Source organism: Leptopilina boulardi, unplaced genomic scaffold, assembly GCF_019393585.1.
Source record: "Leptopilina boulardi isolate dan_hultmark-lab unplaced genomic scaffold, ZJU_Lbou_2.1 LbouV2_351, whole genome shotgun sequence".
NCBI classification, from domain to species: Eukaryota; Metazoa; Arthropoda; class Insecta; order Hymenoptera; family Figitidae; genus Leptopilina; species Leptopilina boulardi.
In genome coordinates, this window is record NW_026137920.1 from 3,677,214 (window position 1) to 3,697,342 (window position 20,129).

General features: G+C 30.9%; 1 protein-coding gene across 1 annotated transcript in view; it reads left to right on the plus strand.

The window, feature by feature from the left end:
* The window catches only part of LOC127286187 (probable serine/threonine-protein kinase DDB_G0272282), a 77,390-nt gene extending 71,572 nt beyond the window's left edge, over window positions 1-5,818 (plus strand). The window contains exon 4 of the mRNA XM_051312538.1: window positions 1,271-5,818. Within this exon, the coding sequence (XP_051168495.1) occupies window positions 1,271-2,605 (1,335 nt within the window). The 3' untranslated portion in view covers window positions 2,606-5,818. The remainder of the gene's footprint in view (window positions 1-1,270) is intronic.
* The last annotated feature ends 14,311 nt before the right edge of the window (window positions 5,819-20,129 follow it).

A 20,129-nucleotide genomic window follows, 5' to 3' on the forward strand; every position in this document is an offset into this window, starting at 1 on the left:
TCGACTTTTTCTACTTTCCATTCTCATTTCCATTTCCACTTCAACTTTTTTGAATTTCCATTTCTATTTCCATTTCCACTTTTTCATTTAAATTTCCGTTTCCACTTCCACTTTTTTCTAATTTCCATTTTCATTAACATTTCCATTTCCACTTTTTCTAATTTTTTTCCACTTCCATTTCCACTTATTCTAATTTTCTTTCTAACTTCCACTTACACTTTTCCTTATTTTTTATTCTCATTTCCATTTACACTTCCACTTTTTTTCACTCCCAAATCTCTTTCCACTTTTCCTAATATCTATTCTCATTTTCATTTCCACTTCGGCTTTTTCTAATTTTCTTTCTAGCTTCCGTTTTACATTTTTATTTCCACTTCTACTTCTACTTTTTCGAATTTCCAATCCTATTTCCATTTCCCTGTTTAGGTTTTCAAATTTTCATTGTAATTTCCGTTTCCACTTTTTCTAATTTCCATTTTCATTAACACTTCCATTTCCACTTTTTTATATTTTTTATTTCCACTTCCATTTCCTCTTCCACTTATTATAATTTTCCTTCCAACTTCCACTTCCACTTTTCCTAATTTTTATTCTTATTTCTATTTACACTTCCACTTTTTATGATTTTCACTCCATTTCCACTTTTTCTAATTTTCATTTCAACTTTCGTTTCCACTTCTACTGATTTTCATTCTTACTCACACTTCTACTTCCACTTCAATTTTTTTCTAATTTTCATTATTTATTTCCTTACTTTTAAAAAATTTTTTAATGGAAGTAGAAGTGAAAATTGAAAAAAGTGGAATTGGAAATGGAAATGAGAATGAAAATTAGAAAAGGTGGAAATAGAAATAGGAGTAAAAATGAAAATAAGAAAAAGTGGATGTGGAAGTGGGAATGACAATTAGAAAAAGTGGAAATGAAAATGAAAGTAGGAATGAAAATTAGAAAAAGTGGAAGTGTAAATGGAAATAAGAATCAAAATTAGAAAAAGTAGAAATGGAAGTGGAAACACTGTAAAAACGAGCCGTCTTAAAAGTGCAAAAAAACGACTTGTTTTAAGACGTTTTTCGCGTCTAAGACACCAAATGTTTTTTAAAACAAGACGTTTTTTTGCACTTTTAAGACGGCTAGTTTTTTAGCAATGAATAACAAAATAGTGGAAATGGGAATGGAATTACATAATCGACCCCCCTACCCTATATATATACATTAACAAAAATTACATTACATCTCTTATAATTTTTTTTTCCTCTGCTTTTTGTTACAGATTACCGAAACCTACGCTTTTCTGCCACGAGAGGCCGTCACTCGATTTCTCTTGGGCTGCACAGAATGCCAACGACGACCAAGAACACCGAGTCCCAGTAATTTGGCAAATCAATCACATCCAAATGGAATTCCAACATCGTCAATTCCAACCGTCACAACATCACTGTCATCATCATCATCATCATCTTTAACAATGACAACAACAGCAGCAGTTGCAACAACCCCATTGAGTCCAACTCCCGGTACTGCACTATCAGCCTCTACTCCAATTCACCAAAATACACTCAAAATTCGCGAAGCAAGTCATCCACCAGACAACAAGAATCTCTTCAATTACAGGCATCAAAAACATCATTCAAAATCATCACCAACAACAACACTAATTCCCGAGAAAGTTACAGAGAAAAAGGAATCGAGATTAGTACTAAAGGAAGAGGTAATCATCAAGGAACAAAAGGAGGATGAAGAGAAGTCAAAGGAGAAACACGACAAGGATTACAAGGATGATTCATTAATTTTAATGAGAGATGAAAAAATAAAGGAGGAAAAATTAAAAGAAACAAAATTTAAAGACGATAAATACAATCCCTTGAGTATTAGTAATTTACTAAAGAAGGAGCCAACATTCAACAGTGGAACAACAACAACAACAACAACTGAAAATTTACTCGATTCACGAAGAACACCCGAATCGGATAGAGCAAGTTCCCGAAGTTCAGCATCATCAAAATGGCGTCGAATGTTACCCGAGGGACGTACACCATCACCTCAACCATCACATCCACTTCCACTTCCATGGAGTCCTGGTTTGGATCCAAAGAACACTCCAATTGATTACAGTCTACCAATAACAACAACGTACCTGAAACATCAGCAGAGAATTTTGGCTGAACAAAATAAGAAAACACCAACGAGAGAGGAAATTGCTATTCAGGAATTGAGAAAAGCTGCTGCTGCTGCAACATCTTCTGCTTCTGTTTCTTCATCGAGTACAATTATCGAGACTGAGAATATGGAGAATGAAAGGTTTTCCCCAGCAGCTGGTCTAATTGATACGAATCTCAATCTTTTGGCAACTATTCAACATCTTCATTGTCAAGTTATGTTGGCATTAACTGAGAGGCTTAAGCCTTCGGCAATTATGCCAACTCCACTTGTTCTTCCCGGTGGTCCTGCAACTTTTATGCCAACCACTATGCTTGGACATCATCATCACCATCATCATCATCTTAATCCAATTATTGGACATCATCATCATCATCATCCACTTCTTGGTACTGCGGGAATTATTGGTCATAATTTTTTGATTCCTGCGAGTCAGAATCATTCTTGAGAAACAATTGCAATTTAAAGTGGAAGTAGCGGAGATTGAGGAAAGTCCATAACGGAATTAGAATATTATTTTCCAAGTTCTAAGGGGAGGTAAAAAAAAGTTTGGGGGTCAAAAATTGTGGAACGTAATTTGAAGAAATGTCGCAGATACTTTGTGATTTTTAGGAAAATTGTAATGGGACTCTAATAAAGACTCTGATGATGAGAAACAATTCTAAAAATCCGGAAATGAAGACATCTATATGCAATGCCGAAAAGTGGATGAATTTACGTTAAAAAATGCCGAAGTATTGCGAAAATATCCCGAAAGTATTATGAAGAAAGTCCGCAATGTTTTTCTTATAGAAATTTTTATGGGACTCTAACGGGACTCTAACAATTCTGAAGAGTAACCTAAATTGTTCCTAGAAAACGCCGAAGGATTCTAAAGAACATCGAAAGTATTTTGAAAAAAAACGCTTTTTATAAATTTCAATCGGACTCTTGACAATATCCGGAAGTATTTTGAAGCAATGCAGCAATGTTCTTTTTTTCAAAATTTCAATAGAATTTTAACGGGACTCTAACAATATTCTAAAGTAATTATGAAGAAAATTCTCCGCAATGCTGAAGAGTAACTCTAATTGTTTCTGGAAAATACCGAAGTGGTTCCAAAAAATAATTTCGAAAGTATTTTGCAAAAAAAAACCGCTTTTTACAATTTTAGAAATTTCTACGGGACTCTAATTGGGACGCAAACAACTCTGATGATAACAAAAAATTCTAAAAATCTCGAATTTATTTTCAAGAATTTTCTCTGCATAGCCGAAAAGTCTCCAAAGTCTCTGTGAAAAAATAGCCTTAAAGTTTTTTTTTAAAAATATTTCAAAGGGACTCTAACGGTAATCTAACGATACCCTAAAGTAGTTTAAAAGAAATTTCTTCGCAGAAGGTAAATTCTAAATGATTTCAAAAAAAAAACGCCAAAGTGGCTCCAAAAAGAATTCCGAAAGTATTTTTTAAAAAATCCGCAATTATTTCTACAAATTTCAACGGGACTCTAGTAGGACTCTATCTCGATACGCTAAAATAATTTACAAAAAATTACTCAGCAGTAATGAAGAATTATTCTGAGTGGCTTAAAAAAAAAACGTCAAAGTGGATCTAAAAAAAAAAATTCCGAAAGTATTTAAAAAAAAACTGCTATTCTGCAAATTTCAACGGGACTCTAAAAATAATTTGAGGTTATTTTTTAAGAATTTTCTCCGCTCCACAAAAAAAGTGAAATTATTTTGATGAAATGCCGCAATGTTTTTTTTTTCAAAGAAATTTTGATGGGACTCTAGCATGGGACTCTAATGATATTCTAAAGTAATTTTGAAGTAATTTCTCCGCAAAATTTGAAGAGTTGTCTCAGACATTCTGAAGAAATACCGAAGTGTTTGCAGAAAAATTTGAAACTATTTTGAAGAAATGCCATAAATGTCGTTTTTGGAATTTTCTACGGGGACTCTAACGAGACTCTGGCAATATACTGAAGAAATTTTTGAATACATTTTTCCACAGAGCTTAAGAATTTCCTTAGTATTTTGTACAAAAATGTCGCAATATGTTTTTCGAAATTCCAACGGGACTCTAACGGGACTCTAACGGGACTCTATAAATACATTGAAGCGATTTTGAAGAAATTTCTTCGCAATGCTAAAGAATTGCCGAAGTTGCTCCAAAAAAACACCAAAGTGGCTCCAAAAAAATTCCAACGGGACTCTAACGGGACTCTACCAATAAACTGAAGCAATTTTCAAGAAATTTTTTCGCAATTCTAAAAAAAATCACCTAAATGGATCCAAAAAACGCCGAAGTGTCTCAAAAATATCTGAAAGTATTTTTAAAAAATGCGACAAATTTTTTTTTTCGAAATTCCAATCGGGACTCTAACGGGACTCTTCCAATAAACTGAAGCAATTTAGAACAATTTTCTCCGCAGTGCTGAAAAATAGCTTAAGTGGCTCCGAAAAAAAGAACGCCAAAGTGGCACCGAAATAAAGTTTTTCGAAAGTATTTTGAACAATTTGCAAAAAAAAAATATATATATATATATATTTTCCCCCAAACTTACACTAAAAAAATAAAGAAAAAAAAAGCTTTCTAAAATTCAACATTTTCAACTTTCTCAATGTGATTATATTGTAGATTCAGTGCAAATAAAAAAAAAAACTTGTATAATATTGTAATACGATAGAAAAAAAATTTTTTTCCAACAATTTCCTCGTAATAGACGAGACAAGCCTCGTATATAAAATATTAGACTCTAGTGTCATGCAAATTATTACAGTAAAATAATATTTGCTTTCTCGAAATTACCGAGTAAAAAAAAATGTTCTTTATTCTATATTACGCACTCAAAAAAAACCGTGCGATTAAGTTTTTTTTTTTTAAATGAATATTTATTTTTCTTTAAATTTATTTTGATGTTCGTTTGGTTCAAAAACCACGATTCAAAAAAAAAAAAAAAAAACAAAAAAAAAATAGCGCGTGCCTTCTAAAAATTAATAAATAATTTCTCAATCCTAAAATTGGCAAATTAATCGAAGCGCTTTATTATAAATAATATTAATTATAAAAGTTCCAATTTTTCTCTATTATTATTATTATTATTGTAATTTAGAATATAACTTAAAAAGTTCTAACCAAAAATTTTTGAAAAAAAAAATATAGAAAAAAATATATTATAATATTAAGTGTAAACTGCGTAATTAAGATATAAATAAATAAATATATTAAGTCAATGAAAAAACTTCCCAAATGAATAAAATAAAAATAAAAAAAAAAAAAAAAAAAAAAAAAAAAAACGTAGTACAATAGAAATTAGGGCCTTACAAAGATGTGCTTACGTGAAATGTCTAGAAGTTCGATATTGTTGTGAAAGTAGATCCTCTCTATATAAATAAATAAATAAATAAATAAAATAAAATAAAGTAAATAAATCTATATATGGAGGAGAATAATAAAAATTAACAATTCAACTTTCAAAAAAAAAAAAAGAAGAGAAAGAATCGCGACAATTATTTTGTACATAATCGTTGTAATATAATAGAGAAAACTAGTTTTTAAGGTCGAGGTACAATTAAGTTATTTGTCGTCGCAATTGTAAGATTATTGTTGTGCTATTAACGTTATTATGTTTAAAATTGCACCCAGGAGAGGAAAAATATACGCAACAGATAACACCCGAGACACTTGTTTCTTTTTTTCTTGAGAGAAAAACCCTTTCTTTTATTAATCCGTAAACATATTCCTTTCCAATTATTATTACATCCCTTTTATTGTAACAATAAGAGAATTTTTCTTTATTTTTTAAAGTGAAAAAAAAATTTCTTTATTAAAAAAAATTTAATTATATCACTGAGAAAAATTTTTAGATCTAGTAACCAAAATTTTGTTGGGACAAAAAAAAATTTTTTGTTGGTATTTAAGCAACCAAACTATTTGAGTCAACCAAACAATTTTGTTCAGTGTTTTTTATTGGCATAACAAAAATGTTTGGTTAGCACAACCAAATTTTTTTTCATTAGGTCAATAAAAATGTTTGGTTGATCAAACCAAAATTTTTTTTTTGTAAAATTAAAAATTTTATTCTACCTTATTTCTTTTTATTTTATCTTTTTTTGTTTATTTTATTATTTATTTATTATCAATTTAACGTTTAATTTATATTTATCCGATTTGAAATATTTGTGGACTTTGAAAAATCTCATCTCCTGGAATCGAACCTCTGTTTTTAAACTTCGAGTCGGGAGCTCTGACCACTGGACTACCCATCTTTGTGAGAGATTTAAAGTAATTATTCTCTTATATACGAGCTGAGAGCGAATTAAATTATTTGGTTGTCGTAACCAAATTTTGGTTAGGACAATAAACGATCATTTGGTTTTTTAGAACAAACTATTTTCTTGTGTTAACCAAATTATTTTGTTGTCATAACCAAATTTTGGTTGGAATTTAAAAATGTTCAACCAAATAATTTTGTTGGCCTAACCAAATTTTTGGCTGAGATAACTCTACGACTTTTTTTTCAACCAAACAAAATTTGGTTACAAAAACCTAACCAAACTTATTTGGTATGTATATAATTCTTATTTGGTCTGATTCTTATCTGGTCAATTATTTATTTAGCGTAATTTTTATTTGGTTAAATTTTAATTTTACAATAATTCTTATTTGACTATACATATTTATTTGCGTTATAATTATAATTATGTGTCCTCAAAAATTTTCCCGGGACAAAAATTTTTATTTCACTTAATCTTTTCTTCTGGCTTAATTTTTACATTCACTGATTTTTTTTGGCCAAATATTTCTCAAACCTAATTATTTTATGACAAAAATATTATTTAACCTTATTTTTTGTCTAGCGCTAGCCTAATATTAAACGTAATTGTTATTTAGCCTGATATTTATTAAACACAATTTTTAATGGGACAAATATTATTATCTGACTTAATTCTAGTGTGATCTAATGTGTAACTTAATTTTTGGCCTAATAATAGTACAACCTAATTATTATTATTATTCGGCCTAATATTATCTAACTTAAATCGCGTGCGGCCTAATATTTATTAAACATAATTTTTATTTGGCCAAATATTATCCGACCTTTTATTCAAATGGCCTAATATTTAGCCTAATTTTTATTTGGTCTAATATTTACCAATTAAAATTAATTTTCATTTGGCCAAATATTTTATAATCTAATTCTTATGCGGCTTAAGACTTGTTAAATATAATTTTCATTTGGCTTAATATTTATTTAACCTAGTCCTTATTTGAACAAATATTACCTGACCCAATTCTTGTGTGATCTAATATTTAACCTAATTTTTGGCCAAATATTCAGTCAATGTAATTATTATTCAGCCTAATATGTATTTATCCTAATATTTATTTGGCTTAATATTTATTAAACATAAGTATTATTTTGCTAAATATTATTGGAACTATTATTCATATGGCGAAATATTATCCTAATTTTAATTTGACCTAATATTTAGTAAATTTAGTTCTTATTTGGCCAAATATTATCTGATTTAATTCTTTTGCGGCTTAAGATTTGTTGAATATAATTTTTATTTGGCTTAATATTTATTTAACCTAGTTCCTATTTGACCAAATATTACATGACCTAATTCTTGTGAAACCTAATATTTATTTAACCTAATTTTTATTTTACCTTCTATTTATTAAATTTCATTCTTATTTGGCTAAATGTTTTCTGACCTAATTCTTATGTGACCTAATATTTGTGTAATTTAATTTTTATTACGCCTTATATTAAACCGGACATAATTCTTATTCGTGGCCTTATTTATATTTAACATTCAATTTTTTTTTATTATTTAAATTGGATAAAATCGCTTATGTGACTTAATATTTATTTAACATAATTTTTTTTTTGCCATAATATTATCTCGACTAATTTTTAGTTATTTTGATTTTTAATTGTCCAACATACAATTCTTAAGTATGGCTTAATTTTTATTTGGTCTTATGTTTATGTTTATTTAAAATTTTAATTAAATTAATTAAATTTAAAAAATTTTTATTTATTTAAAATCTAATTTTTATTTTGACAAATGTCATTCTTATTTGGCCATTGCATTGGTGTTGGTTTTTTTTTAAATTTTTAATGGCGGATCTAATATGGTGGACGATTTTTTTTAAATTAATCGCATTTGCTTGAAATTTGTTACTTGGAGGGCTTTTTTGAGGTTGCTGATTACGAATTTGGTATTGAATTTCCAAAATTCAAAATAGCAAATCAAAAATAGTTATTATCTTCCTATATTACAAAAAGATATCGCCGCCGCCGCTGTTTTAAGAATTCTTGACCTAGGAGGGGGGGAGTCCCCCCTTCTAAATTTTGAGGTTATGTTCGTTTCAAGGCTCTGAATATAGCCGCAAGTTATCCCTCCCTCCTCTCATTTCCCCTCCTCCGCCAAAATGGCCTAAATTTTAAGGTTATGTTCGTTTCAAGACTCTGAATATAGCCGCAAGTCCCCTCCCCTCCCCCGCCAGAAATGACCTAAATTTTGAGGTTATGTTCGTTTCAAGGCTCTGAATATAGCCGCAAGTCCCTCCTCTCATTTCCCCTTCTCCGACAAAAATGACCTAAATTTTGAGGTTATGTTTGTTTTAAGACCCTAATAAAGCAGTAATTCCTCCCCCTTCCCTCATCTCTCTCTGTATTTCACGCCAAAAATGACATAAATTTTAAGGTTATGTAAATTTCAAGACTTTCAATATAGCCGCAATTGGAGGTGAAGTTCCCGCCAAAAATGACTTGAATTTAAAGGTTATGTTCGTTTCAAGACTTTTTAATAATTTATTGGTTTTTAGGCAATTTCATTGAAATTATTTTTAAAATCAATTTCTTAATGTCGATTTTAATTTATTTAATTATTTATTATTAATTTAATTAATTTATTAATTAAAAATTTAATAATTTTAATTTTAATAATATTTATTCAGATTTCAATGAATTTGTAATAATAATTCCTTGAAATAGGTGGTTCATTTGGAAAAATAAGATCAATGGAAAATTTAAAAAAAATGATTAAAACAGGGGGGTTGGCGAGCGAAGCGCGCAGGGGGGCGTAACCCCTCTAGTAATAATAATAATAATAATAATAATAAAAAGAATAGTAATAACAATAATAGTAATGCTTATTAAGTTAAAGCAGTATTAGAAGCTCAAAATTGAGGTATGCCCATTTTACCCCTGTTAGTGGGGTAAAACCGTCCAAAAATCAAATTTTTGCCTTAATTCAATGATCTTTTAAACACACTATAAAATAAAAATCAACCTTGCCTTTCGCCACCTAGAGAGCAATACCTAATTCATATGACCGTTTTACCCCGCACTTTCATTATAAAACAAAATTCAAAAAAAAGAATTGCAATACAAAAATATATTTACAAAAACAAAATTTACCATTTGAAAAAAAAACAAGGCTCATTTTTTCACAAAGTTTCCATAGGATATAATGAACAAACAAACAAACAAACAAACAAAATAACAAGAAAAAAAAATGAAAAAAACAAACCAAAACAAAGAACAGTGAAAAGTCATGTTACTAATTGGAATCACGTGATACCGGAATTTATGAGAAAGCACTACTGAGATGTCTAGGAAAAACGTGTTTCCGTGGCTTGAATCGATAGGAACATTGCGAGAGCTGTGAAAGTGTGTATGTGTGTGTGTGTGCTAGAAGGAGAAAAGCCTCTGGCCTGGCAGTAGTAGAGGATGCAGGCTCGAGGGAAACCGAAGGGTGGAAACGACAGAATGGGATGAGGCAGCCTTATTGGAATTGAGGAGATGGGGGCGAGGTTCTCTCCTAAGGGCTGAAATGGTAAAAGGGAGAATAAAGGGTGGATTGGGGTGAGTTGGGTGAAGAGAAGTGCCAGGCAGGGGGTATATATATATATAGAGAGAGAGAGAGAGAGAGAGAGAAAGAGAGTTGATGGAACGAGGACGCTACAACGTTGGCAACAGCTAGATGGATAAAGGCGGATTCACCCATCGGGCTCTCAGAAATGAAGCTTCGCCTCTCTCAAACCACCACCACCACCCCCGCCTCATCAAGCCTCTACACTTCCCCCTTTACCCCTTGTACCCCTGGTGTACCCCAACCCATCTCTACCAAAGAAACCACCTTAATGCCTTTTGCTTCCATCCAGGATACTCTATTGTTTATTTCAGTTATATTTCAGTTGTAACATCCATCGCATCTCTCAATGTCTCTCTCCCTCTCACCCTCTTTCGGCATATAGTGTTTTACAAAACTTACAATCCATTAAGCTAATATAAATGACACGATTGACAAAGCCTTTTTGAAATATATGTGTAATTAAACCCCACTTCGATATTGACACTTTTTTGTGTGAAAAATTAACACTTTCACTTTATAGGCATTACTATTATTGTTATTATTATTATTATAACTTTTTTGTAGAGAGAACCAAATTATTTGTTTTATTGTAGCATTAACTTAATAATTTTTGATAATTGTTTTCCCCCATCAACAGGGGTAAAATTGACATATTTTTAATTTTTAAACCTCTATAATAATGTTTCAACTTCAAAAGCAATCGGAGCAACTAAATTTGGTCGAATTCGTGAAATTTATAAAGAAGCTTGTGATTTTGAATTTTGAAAATTCGAAACCTCTGACGTAAAAAAAGAATTGTATAATTAAAGCGAACCCTCTGAAAAAAATTCCAAGTAACAAAGGGGCTGCACAGTGGTCTGAAACCCTGATTTAGCTGGACAAAACCTTAAAAAAAAGTTTAAAAATTGCAAGTTTCACTTGAAGATTAGTTAGTTGGGTACTTGGTGTGCATTCAGTATTAAAAGGACAAATCACTAAAATGCATAGTTTCGTTGAAACAGAACGTCAAAATGGACATGTCTGCACAGCAGGAAAAAATTTATAAAGCAAAGAAAAATTGACTATACTGTTGAAGTGCCCACTACTTTTGTTTGAAATTTTTTTTGGCATTTGTGTAATATGAAGGTTGATTCTAGAAGTATATAATATACATTACGAATTTCAATTTTAAGTCGATTTAATTGGTTTGGATAATTATTTTTAATACTTTCAAGAATTCAGACAAAATCGATGCAAGCGATAAATTATTTTATCATAATAATTCAATAAGTTTTGTGCTCCATGGTTCTCCACTTTCTACCCATATGATATAAAAATGAAGGTAAATAGTTACAGAATCATGTAAAAGCAAATTAAGCTGCCACTATTTGCAACTTTGTTCTGAAACTTCAATTAAGTGACGCAAAATGGAGAAAAACGCTTAAAAATTTCAAAAATGTTTACTAAAATTCCATAATACATTTAAAGACTCACATTGATTACTGTGTAAGAGTTATTAGAGTCAATAACACAGGCACACAAAAAAAAAAAAAGTCAGGTCCCAAAAAGCACAACCCCATATTCCTATGTTTTTGGGGTCGCTGAAACCGAATATGACCATGAAAAATTTTTTTGCCGACCCATTTTCCCGCAACCACCCCCTTGCACCTACTCACGGGGGTTGGAGTTTCAAATTAAAAAAAAAGTCAAGTTCGGTGTCTAATCCTACGTTTTTTGGGGCGCTGAAACCGAAAAACGCCACCAAAAACAAATTCTTTACCCCCTTAACCCCCTACAACCCTCTGGGAGGGGGTTAAAATTTTAAATTTCACAAAAAGTCAAGTTCGGTGTCTAATCCTACGTTTTTTGGGGCGCTGAAATCAAAAAACGCCACCAAAAACAAATTCTTTACCCCCTTAACCCCCTACAACCCCCTGAAAAGGGGTTGGAATTTTAATTTTTACAAAAAGTCGAGTACGGTATCAATTCCTATGTTTTTTTGGTCGCTGAAATCAAAAAACACCACCAAAAACAAATTCTTTACCTTCTTAACCCCCTACAAACCCTGGGAAGGAGTTGGAATTTCATTTTTCACGGCGCTAAGTGTAGAAAAATAAATTTCCATAAGACTTTGTAGGTGCGTATTTGTGTAATCATAGGTAACTTTCTAGAAAACTTTATTTTTGATTTCAGCGACCAAAAAAACATAGAAATTGATACCGTACACGACTTTTTGTAAAAATTGAAATTCCAACCCCTTCTCAGGGGGTTGTAGGGGGTTAAGGGGGTAAAGAATTTGTTTTCGGTGGCGTTTTTCGGTTTCAGCGCCCCAAAAAACGTAGGATTAGACACCGAATTTGACTTTTTGTGAAATTTAAAATTTTAACCCCCTCCCAGAGGGTTGTAGGGGGTTAAGGGGGTAAAGAATTTGTTTTTGGTGGCGTTTTTCGGTTTCAGCGCCCCAAAAAACGTAGGATTAGACACCGAACTTGACTTTTTTTTTAATTTGAAACTCCAACCCCCGTGAGTAGGTGCAAGGGGGTGGTTGCGGGAAAATGGGTCGGCAAAAAAATTTTTCATGGTCATATTCGGTTTCAGCGACCCCAAAAACATAGGAATATGGTGTTGTGCTTTTTGGGACCTGACTTTTTTTTTTTTTTGTGTGCCTGTGTAATTATTACGAATCAAAAGTCAGTTTTTTAAAATTCAAAATGGCGGACAGAAAGTTTAAAAAATTAACGGATTCTAATGAAACTTATTACTAGAGGGTTTTTTTGGTATAGCTGATTAAGAATTTGAGGTCAGTTATCAAAAATTTTAAATAGCGGATCCAATATGTCGGACAGTGAGTTTAAAAAATTAATATTCACATATAAAATATAATTATTCGAAACAAATTTGATATATTAAATCAAACCTATTTCAGTTGTTAAAATTTATTTTCGGAATAGTAAATAATGACCATGAACATTTTTAAAATTAAACTCTTATAAAAATTAATGAAAATTGTCACACTATTTTAAGTTTTTGAAAATTACATGAAATTTTCATCAACTCATTTCAAACATCTTAACTTATGATGGATCCGCCATTTTGAACTTATAAAAACTGACCTTAGATTCATAATAATCAGCGACCCCAAAAACCCCCTAGTAACAAGTTTCATTAGAATTCGTTAATTTTTTAAACTTTCTGTCCGCCATATTGGATTCGCCATTTTGAATTTTTGAAAACTGACCTCAGATTCGTAATCAGCAACCCAAAAAAACCCCCTAGTAACAAGTTTCATTAGAATCTATTAATTTTTTAACCTTTCTGTTCGCCATATTGGATCTGCCATTTTGAATTTTCAAAAAATGACCTCAGATTTGTATTCAGCGACCACAAAAACCTCCGAGTAACAAGTTTCATACAAATTCAGCGAAGCAGTTTGGAGAAAACAGTTTTGTCCAGCTAGATTCGGGTTTCAGACCACTGATGATGTGGGCTGTTCACAAAATATGTAACGCTTTTTTTTGGAAATTTCAACCCCCCCCCCTTACTCCTATGTAACGCTCAGTTATAAACGTTAACGACATTTTTTTTGGCTGTCCGTAAAAAATAACTTGACCCCCCCCTGGAAGCGTGATTCATTTTGTGAACAGCCCCTAAATATCAAACCAATTTGATCAATTTTTTTTTATAAATGTCCGACATATTGAATCCACCATTTTCATTTTTGGAAAATTAATATAAAAATTATAATCAACAAAGCCAGAAACCTTGCATGTTAGTGATTTTCAAAGAAATCTAAGAAGCTGTTAGTAATTTGTCCGAAATTTTGAATTTTGAAAAATTAACTTCAAATTCGTAATTAGCGACCTCAAAAACCCCCCGTGCAACAAGTTTTAAACGAATCTGGTTTATTTTGAAAAAATTTGTTCGGCATCTTGGATCCGCCATTTTGAATTTTGAAAAAATAACTTCAAATTCGTAATTAGCGACCTCAAAAACCCTAAGTTAGTGATTTGAAAATCCGATGCCAAATTCGTAATCAGCAACCTCAAACCCCCCCACCCCAAGTAACAAATTTCAAGCGAATCCGATCAATTTGAAAAAACTGTCTATTTTGGATCCGCCATTTTTAATTTTTAAAATCTGACTTAAAATTTGTAATTAGCGTCTATAAAAACCCCATGAAACGATTTTTTAGCATATTCAATTAATTTTTACTAATTCGTCAGGATGAATTTGAGTGTACAGTACAAAAAAAGTAATTAATTTAATTTAAGTTTTACTGGGTATTCTCAGGTTTTTCTGGTCGCTGATTACAAATCAGACGTCAGATTTGGAAAATTCAAAATGGCGGACGAATTTAAAAAAATTAAACATATTTATTTGAAAGTCGTTACTCGGGGGTTTTTGGGGTCGCTGATGAAGAATCTGGTGTCCGTTTTTCAAAATTCAAAATGTCGGATCCAAAATAGAGGACGAATTTTTAAAACGCCTGTGTTATTCAGTAAGAATAAAATTATATGAATATTTTGTTCAGTCCACCATGGATATTTCATTCTTAAGCATCACTAACTGGTGCGATTCTGTAACTTGACTTATTCACCTTCACTTCACTTCACTTCACTTCACTTTCCCTCGTTTTTCACTTCACTTTGACACGATATTCACTCTATTTTTACTCCGCATTTTCACTTCACCTTCACTTTACTTTTACTCGGTTTTCACTCAATATTCACTTCACTTTATCTTCATTTTTACTCGATTTTCGTAAATTTAAAAGAAGTGAAAGTGAAATGAAAGTTAAGTTAGAGTAATGTGAAAAAAAAGTCAAGTCAAAATCGAGCAAAAGTAAAATTGAAGTGAAGTGAAAGTGTAGTGAAAATAAAGTAAATGAAATAAAATAAAGTGAAAGGTAAAGAGAAAGTGAAATGTATATCGAATGAATATCGAGTAAAAGTGGAGTAAAAATGAAGTGAAAGTGAAGTGAACATCATGTGAAAATAAAGTCGAAATGAAGTGAACATAGTGTGAAAGTGAAGTGAAAATAAGCTTACAATGGAGTGAAAGTGAAGTGAAAAAGAATTAAATTGAAGTTAATAACGTGTGAAAGTGAAGTGAAAATTGTCTTAAAATGGAGTGAAAGTAAAGTGAACATCGTGTGAAAAAGTGAAGTGATGATGAAGTGAAGTTCAGATGATTATAATTAAATTGTAAAAAAAAATTTTTTTTAATAATAATAATAACTAAATTGTACGCTACGAGAAGAATCACCCATATAGCATTTAATTTCCCAAGTAAATTATTTCTTTTAATTTTGATTGAAACCAAGATTGATATATATATCGAAAATATTTTATACATGAATATTGAATATGATATTCATACGTCTCTTTTCGTCAAGTATGTAATCAAAATGTAAAACGAAGTGTTTACAATGTATATATGTATGTATATATAAATATATATTGTATGTATGTGTGTGTGTGTGTGAGTGGAAGCCTCTTGTAGACTGTGAGCGTTGGTTGGAAGCGTGACAGATTTCATGGGGTATTCCCCGAAGAACAATAGATTTCACGTTGGGTGGAACGAAGCCAGTGGGGTAAATGCTAAATCGCCATTCAATGGAGTTACGCCACTTTAACCCCAATAATATGGTCATTGTGTGCTACGAGGGTCGCGCGAGAGAGAGTGAGATAGAGAATGCATTCATCGATTTACTCGTGTCGGTATAAGCAAACCAACGTATCGATAACAGATGAGATAATTTATCTTAAATTAACTCTCTCTCTCTCTCTCTCTCGCAACAACATTCCTCAAGTTCCATGGTCAAGGTTTTAGGTTATTATTTCTTTTATATAGTCATTTAATTTACATGACTTTTTATTTAAGAGAATTTTAATTTAACGCACTTAACTTGGCGCAATTCGAACGTAAAACGTTAATTTTTCGGAATTTTTATTTTTAAGCATTTTTAATTGATTGAATTTTTAAGACGCCGAATTTTTATCGAAATTGCAAATTGGCCGAAAAAACAATCGATGGAAAAATTTCAGCGCTATTTTTTTTTAAATTTTACAATCACGATTTTCTTGTTACACAGAAAAAAAATGAACAGACAACTTCACGTTACTCAAAATGAACCTGAATAGAAAAACTGTAAAAATATAGGTTATGTTCTGCATTGTGATATTTTCAAATATTGGCAGTACTCATGAAGTAGTATAAGGAGCACTCACTACTTGTTAAGCATAAAGGTCCCCTGCATGAGAATAAATCCGAAATTACATATCTCCGATTATGACGCCTCTAGCGGAAAAGCGGTGTACTTAGAAGTTTTCAAAATATGGCTGTGCCTAGTGACAGCTGTTCTCAATAGTAAACAGTGTAAAGTGATATATAATAATTTTAGAAAAAGTGTAAAGAAAGAAAAAAAACTATTTGACTTAACTTGAAAAGAAAGAAAAAAGTTATACACAAAAATTTTAAATAAAACATAAATTTTTTGAAAATATATTTGAAAATTGGTAAGTTTTTGCTTATTTACACACGAATATATAATTTAGATTTTTAAAATGTTTGTTTTCAATTATGTTTCATAATGAAATAATAAAGGAATTGCAATATTTTGGCGTAAGTTATATAAAAATAATAAAAATATATAATTAACTTTGTTTCATTGTAGCCGTATAAGTTTGAAACGAAATTTTTTAATTTTTTTTTATTTTTAGGTTATATTTACATGTAAACAAACAAAATATAATGACAAGTTCAGCAAGTATTTGTTAATTTGTTAATTCAAATACATACAAAATAATTTGTATCAAGTAAAGTTGCCTGTGTTAATGCTGATTCATTGATCAATTTAGCAGCCTCATTTTTCATTTTTTTATTTATAATTACACAAAATTAACTCGTTTCAAACACATTTAAAAAAAAAACGCTAACTGACAGTAATATACAAACACTTATATAACAATGTACCACGTGACCTGTAATTCCTCGCTTTTCCGCTAGGGTTGTTAGTATCGGGGATATGTAAATGCTTCTATTAAATCTGGCAAGGCTGGGGAAGAATTTTTAAAAACGGCCTATAGAGTGGGTGCTCCTTATACTACTTCATGGCAGTACTGCAAAATCTTGTAAATTATATAAAATATTGAAAAGATAAAGAATGAAGAAGAAATTCGTTCAGTTTGATTAGTGCGTCGTTTTGGATTAAGTGTTGCTATATAAGCAAGTTTTTCATACTAGATAATGAATAATTGGGTAAAATATATGAGGAAACAGGCAAAAACTTCAAAGAAAATATAAAAATTTTGTTCATATTTCTATTTTTTTTTAATTACCTATTCACTTTGTTAGTTTGTTTTAACAATTTTTAAATTAAGCGCCTTTTACGCTCAGCTAGTTTTGCGTTATATGATTGGCACTAATACAGTTGTCAATAAAGTCAACAAGATTCCTAACCTAAAAATTCTATCATTTAATTTCGTTAAGTACTTTTTTACGAAAGAACTTTTTTATTTTTATCTTTTGTAAGTTCGTCGATACTATAAATAAATAAATAAATAAACCCAATAAAAAATTTACTAATGGCGCAGTACTGACAAGTGTTGGCGCAGTACTGGCAATCAGTATTGGCGCCAGAGTTGGCGTAACTTTGGGATGATAACATTTTACCAGTATTGGCTGCCAGAGTTGGCACCAGTACTGGTTCAGTACTGTAAACTTTTTGTAAACTAGTATTAATCAAACAGAAAATCTATTTGAGCCAGTACTGGCTCAATATCGGCTCAGTACTGGTTTGCCAGTACTGATACAATGAAAATACCAGTACTGGTTCAGTACAGACTGCCCAGCCTCGGCATCCAATACTGAATCAGTACTGCGCCAGTAGTTAACTTTTGGTATAATACTGAAATTTTTGGTTGAGAATAATAAGAATAATAATAATTATAAAATAAAAATTGATATTAAAATATAGTTTTAAAGTCGACTATCTCTTTAAAATATAATACATTTGTTAAATTTTCAAGCAACAGTTATCAGTGTGACGTCACAAAATGACAAGATAATTATTGCCCCGAGAAAGAGAGAATAATTATTATTCATGGACTCCTCTCTGGCCCCAAAGCTCATCGATCGATTTCTCACTAACCAGCTTCCCCCCTCCTATAAAAACCTCCTTTTCACCCCCACCCCCCCCACACTCCCCAGCACCATCTTGCTTGTCAGGAAAAGGTCAACCAAAGACGGAAGTTAACGAGTTCTATAGGTATGGGGTAAAAATGGGGAAGAAAATATAGTGGGGGATGAGAAGGATGGTTTTGCAACTCTCGTCACTTTCTTATACTCGAAGGGAATAAAATGTTTTTCAAACCAAAAGGTATATATGCGGAGCCAAGGCGAAATGATCCAATCGTTCTTTTCGAAAAAGTAAAAGGGGAAGGTGCGGCAGAGATGGGGTGAGTGGGTGGGGGGGGGGGTGAGATAATGTCTGGGGTTGGCTCTCTCTCTCTCTCTTTTTTGGTCGTTATTCGTTCAATGGATCGTTGCCTAGATTGTATGGCCAAAGTCTTTGGACATTCTCATTTCTACAAAAAGCAAATAGTGAAACTATCCACGCGTGATCATATATACAGTGAAAAAAAAAAATTTAGTTGTAGGAACCAAAAATTTGTCTTGGATAATAAAACAAAATTTTTTTTTTGATGGTATTAATAAAAATCAAAACCTGTTGAGTTAAATGAAGGAAATTATTTGGTTTTGTATTTTATGTTGGCATATTCACTTGAAACTATTGTTACTGATTATGTAAGCGATTTTCTGGATCACTGATTGGAAATTTGATGACAAATTTGTATAATCAGCAACAGCAAAAACTCCTGAGTAGTGATATTTAGGCAAATTCAAATAATTTTGATAAATTTGTCCGCCATTTTGAATTTTCAAAATCTATTGTCAAATTCGTATTCATTCCACTTTCACCATTCCATTAATTTTTATCTTATTTGTTTAATTCCACTAATCTATTTTATAATTTCCTATTTTGTCAAAATCAAACAGTGAAAGTGGAAGTAAAAGTGAAATGACGAAAGTTGAAGTGTAATGATGAAATCGGAGGTGGAAATGAAAGTAGAAGGGACGCATGATTATGTTCTAAAAATCATTATAGTTTAGAATTTTCATTTTATGGAATTTCATTTGTCATAATTATTTTTGAACGAATTTTTATTTGTTCGAATTTTCATTTAACATAATAGGGCATTTTGAAGAATTTTTATTGGGTAGAATTTCATTGCATAGAATTTTCATTTTATTCTTTCCAGATGAATTTTCATTTGTTCGAATTATTATTTGATATAATTTCCATATAAACCGATTTTTTATATTAAAGAATTTTTACTTAACCGAAAAATCATTTATCAGAATTTCTAATTGATAGAATTTTTATTTGTCCGGAATTGCAAATAGCCGAACAAACAATCGATTTCGGCGCGATTTTTAAAATCAACGAATCACAATTTTATGCGGATAATTTTTGATTAGTTAATTTTTAAAATCGCGCCAAAATCGATTGTTTTTTTCGGCCATTTGCAATTTCGGATAAATAAAAATTCTATCAATTAGAAATTCTGTTAAATGATTTTTCAGTTAAGTAAAAATTCCGCCATGTTGGATCCGTCTTTTTGAATTTTTAAAAACTAACTCCAGATTCATAATCAGCGATGCTAAAAAAACTCCCGATTAGTAATTTTCAAACAAATATCATCGATCAAAATCGCACCATTAGTTTGAGGTTATGGTTAACAAACATAATCTCAAAATTTGATCGAAATTCAGAGTCAAGAAACGAACATAACCTTAAAATAATTTAATAATTAAATAATACTTTAACATGATTAGTTTGAGGTTATGTTAAATCTGTTTAGATTCGATATGTGAGGTTAAGCCTAAAAGAAAATTATGTTAATAATTGTTAATTATATAATATATATATATATAGTGAGGATGGTAATTTTGTTTTGAATTTTAATATTGTAGTTAAGATGGTATATAGGTGTCTCCTATTAAGTATTTCATTAATCTAATCATATCTGATAAGGTAGAAATTTAATTGACCAA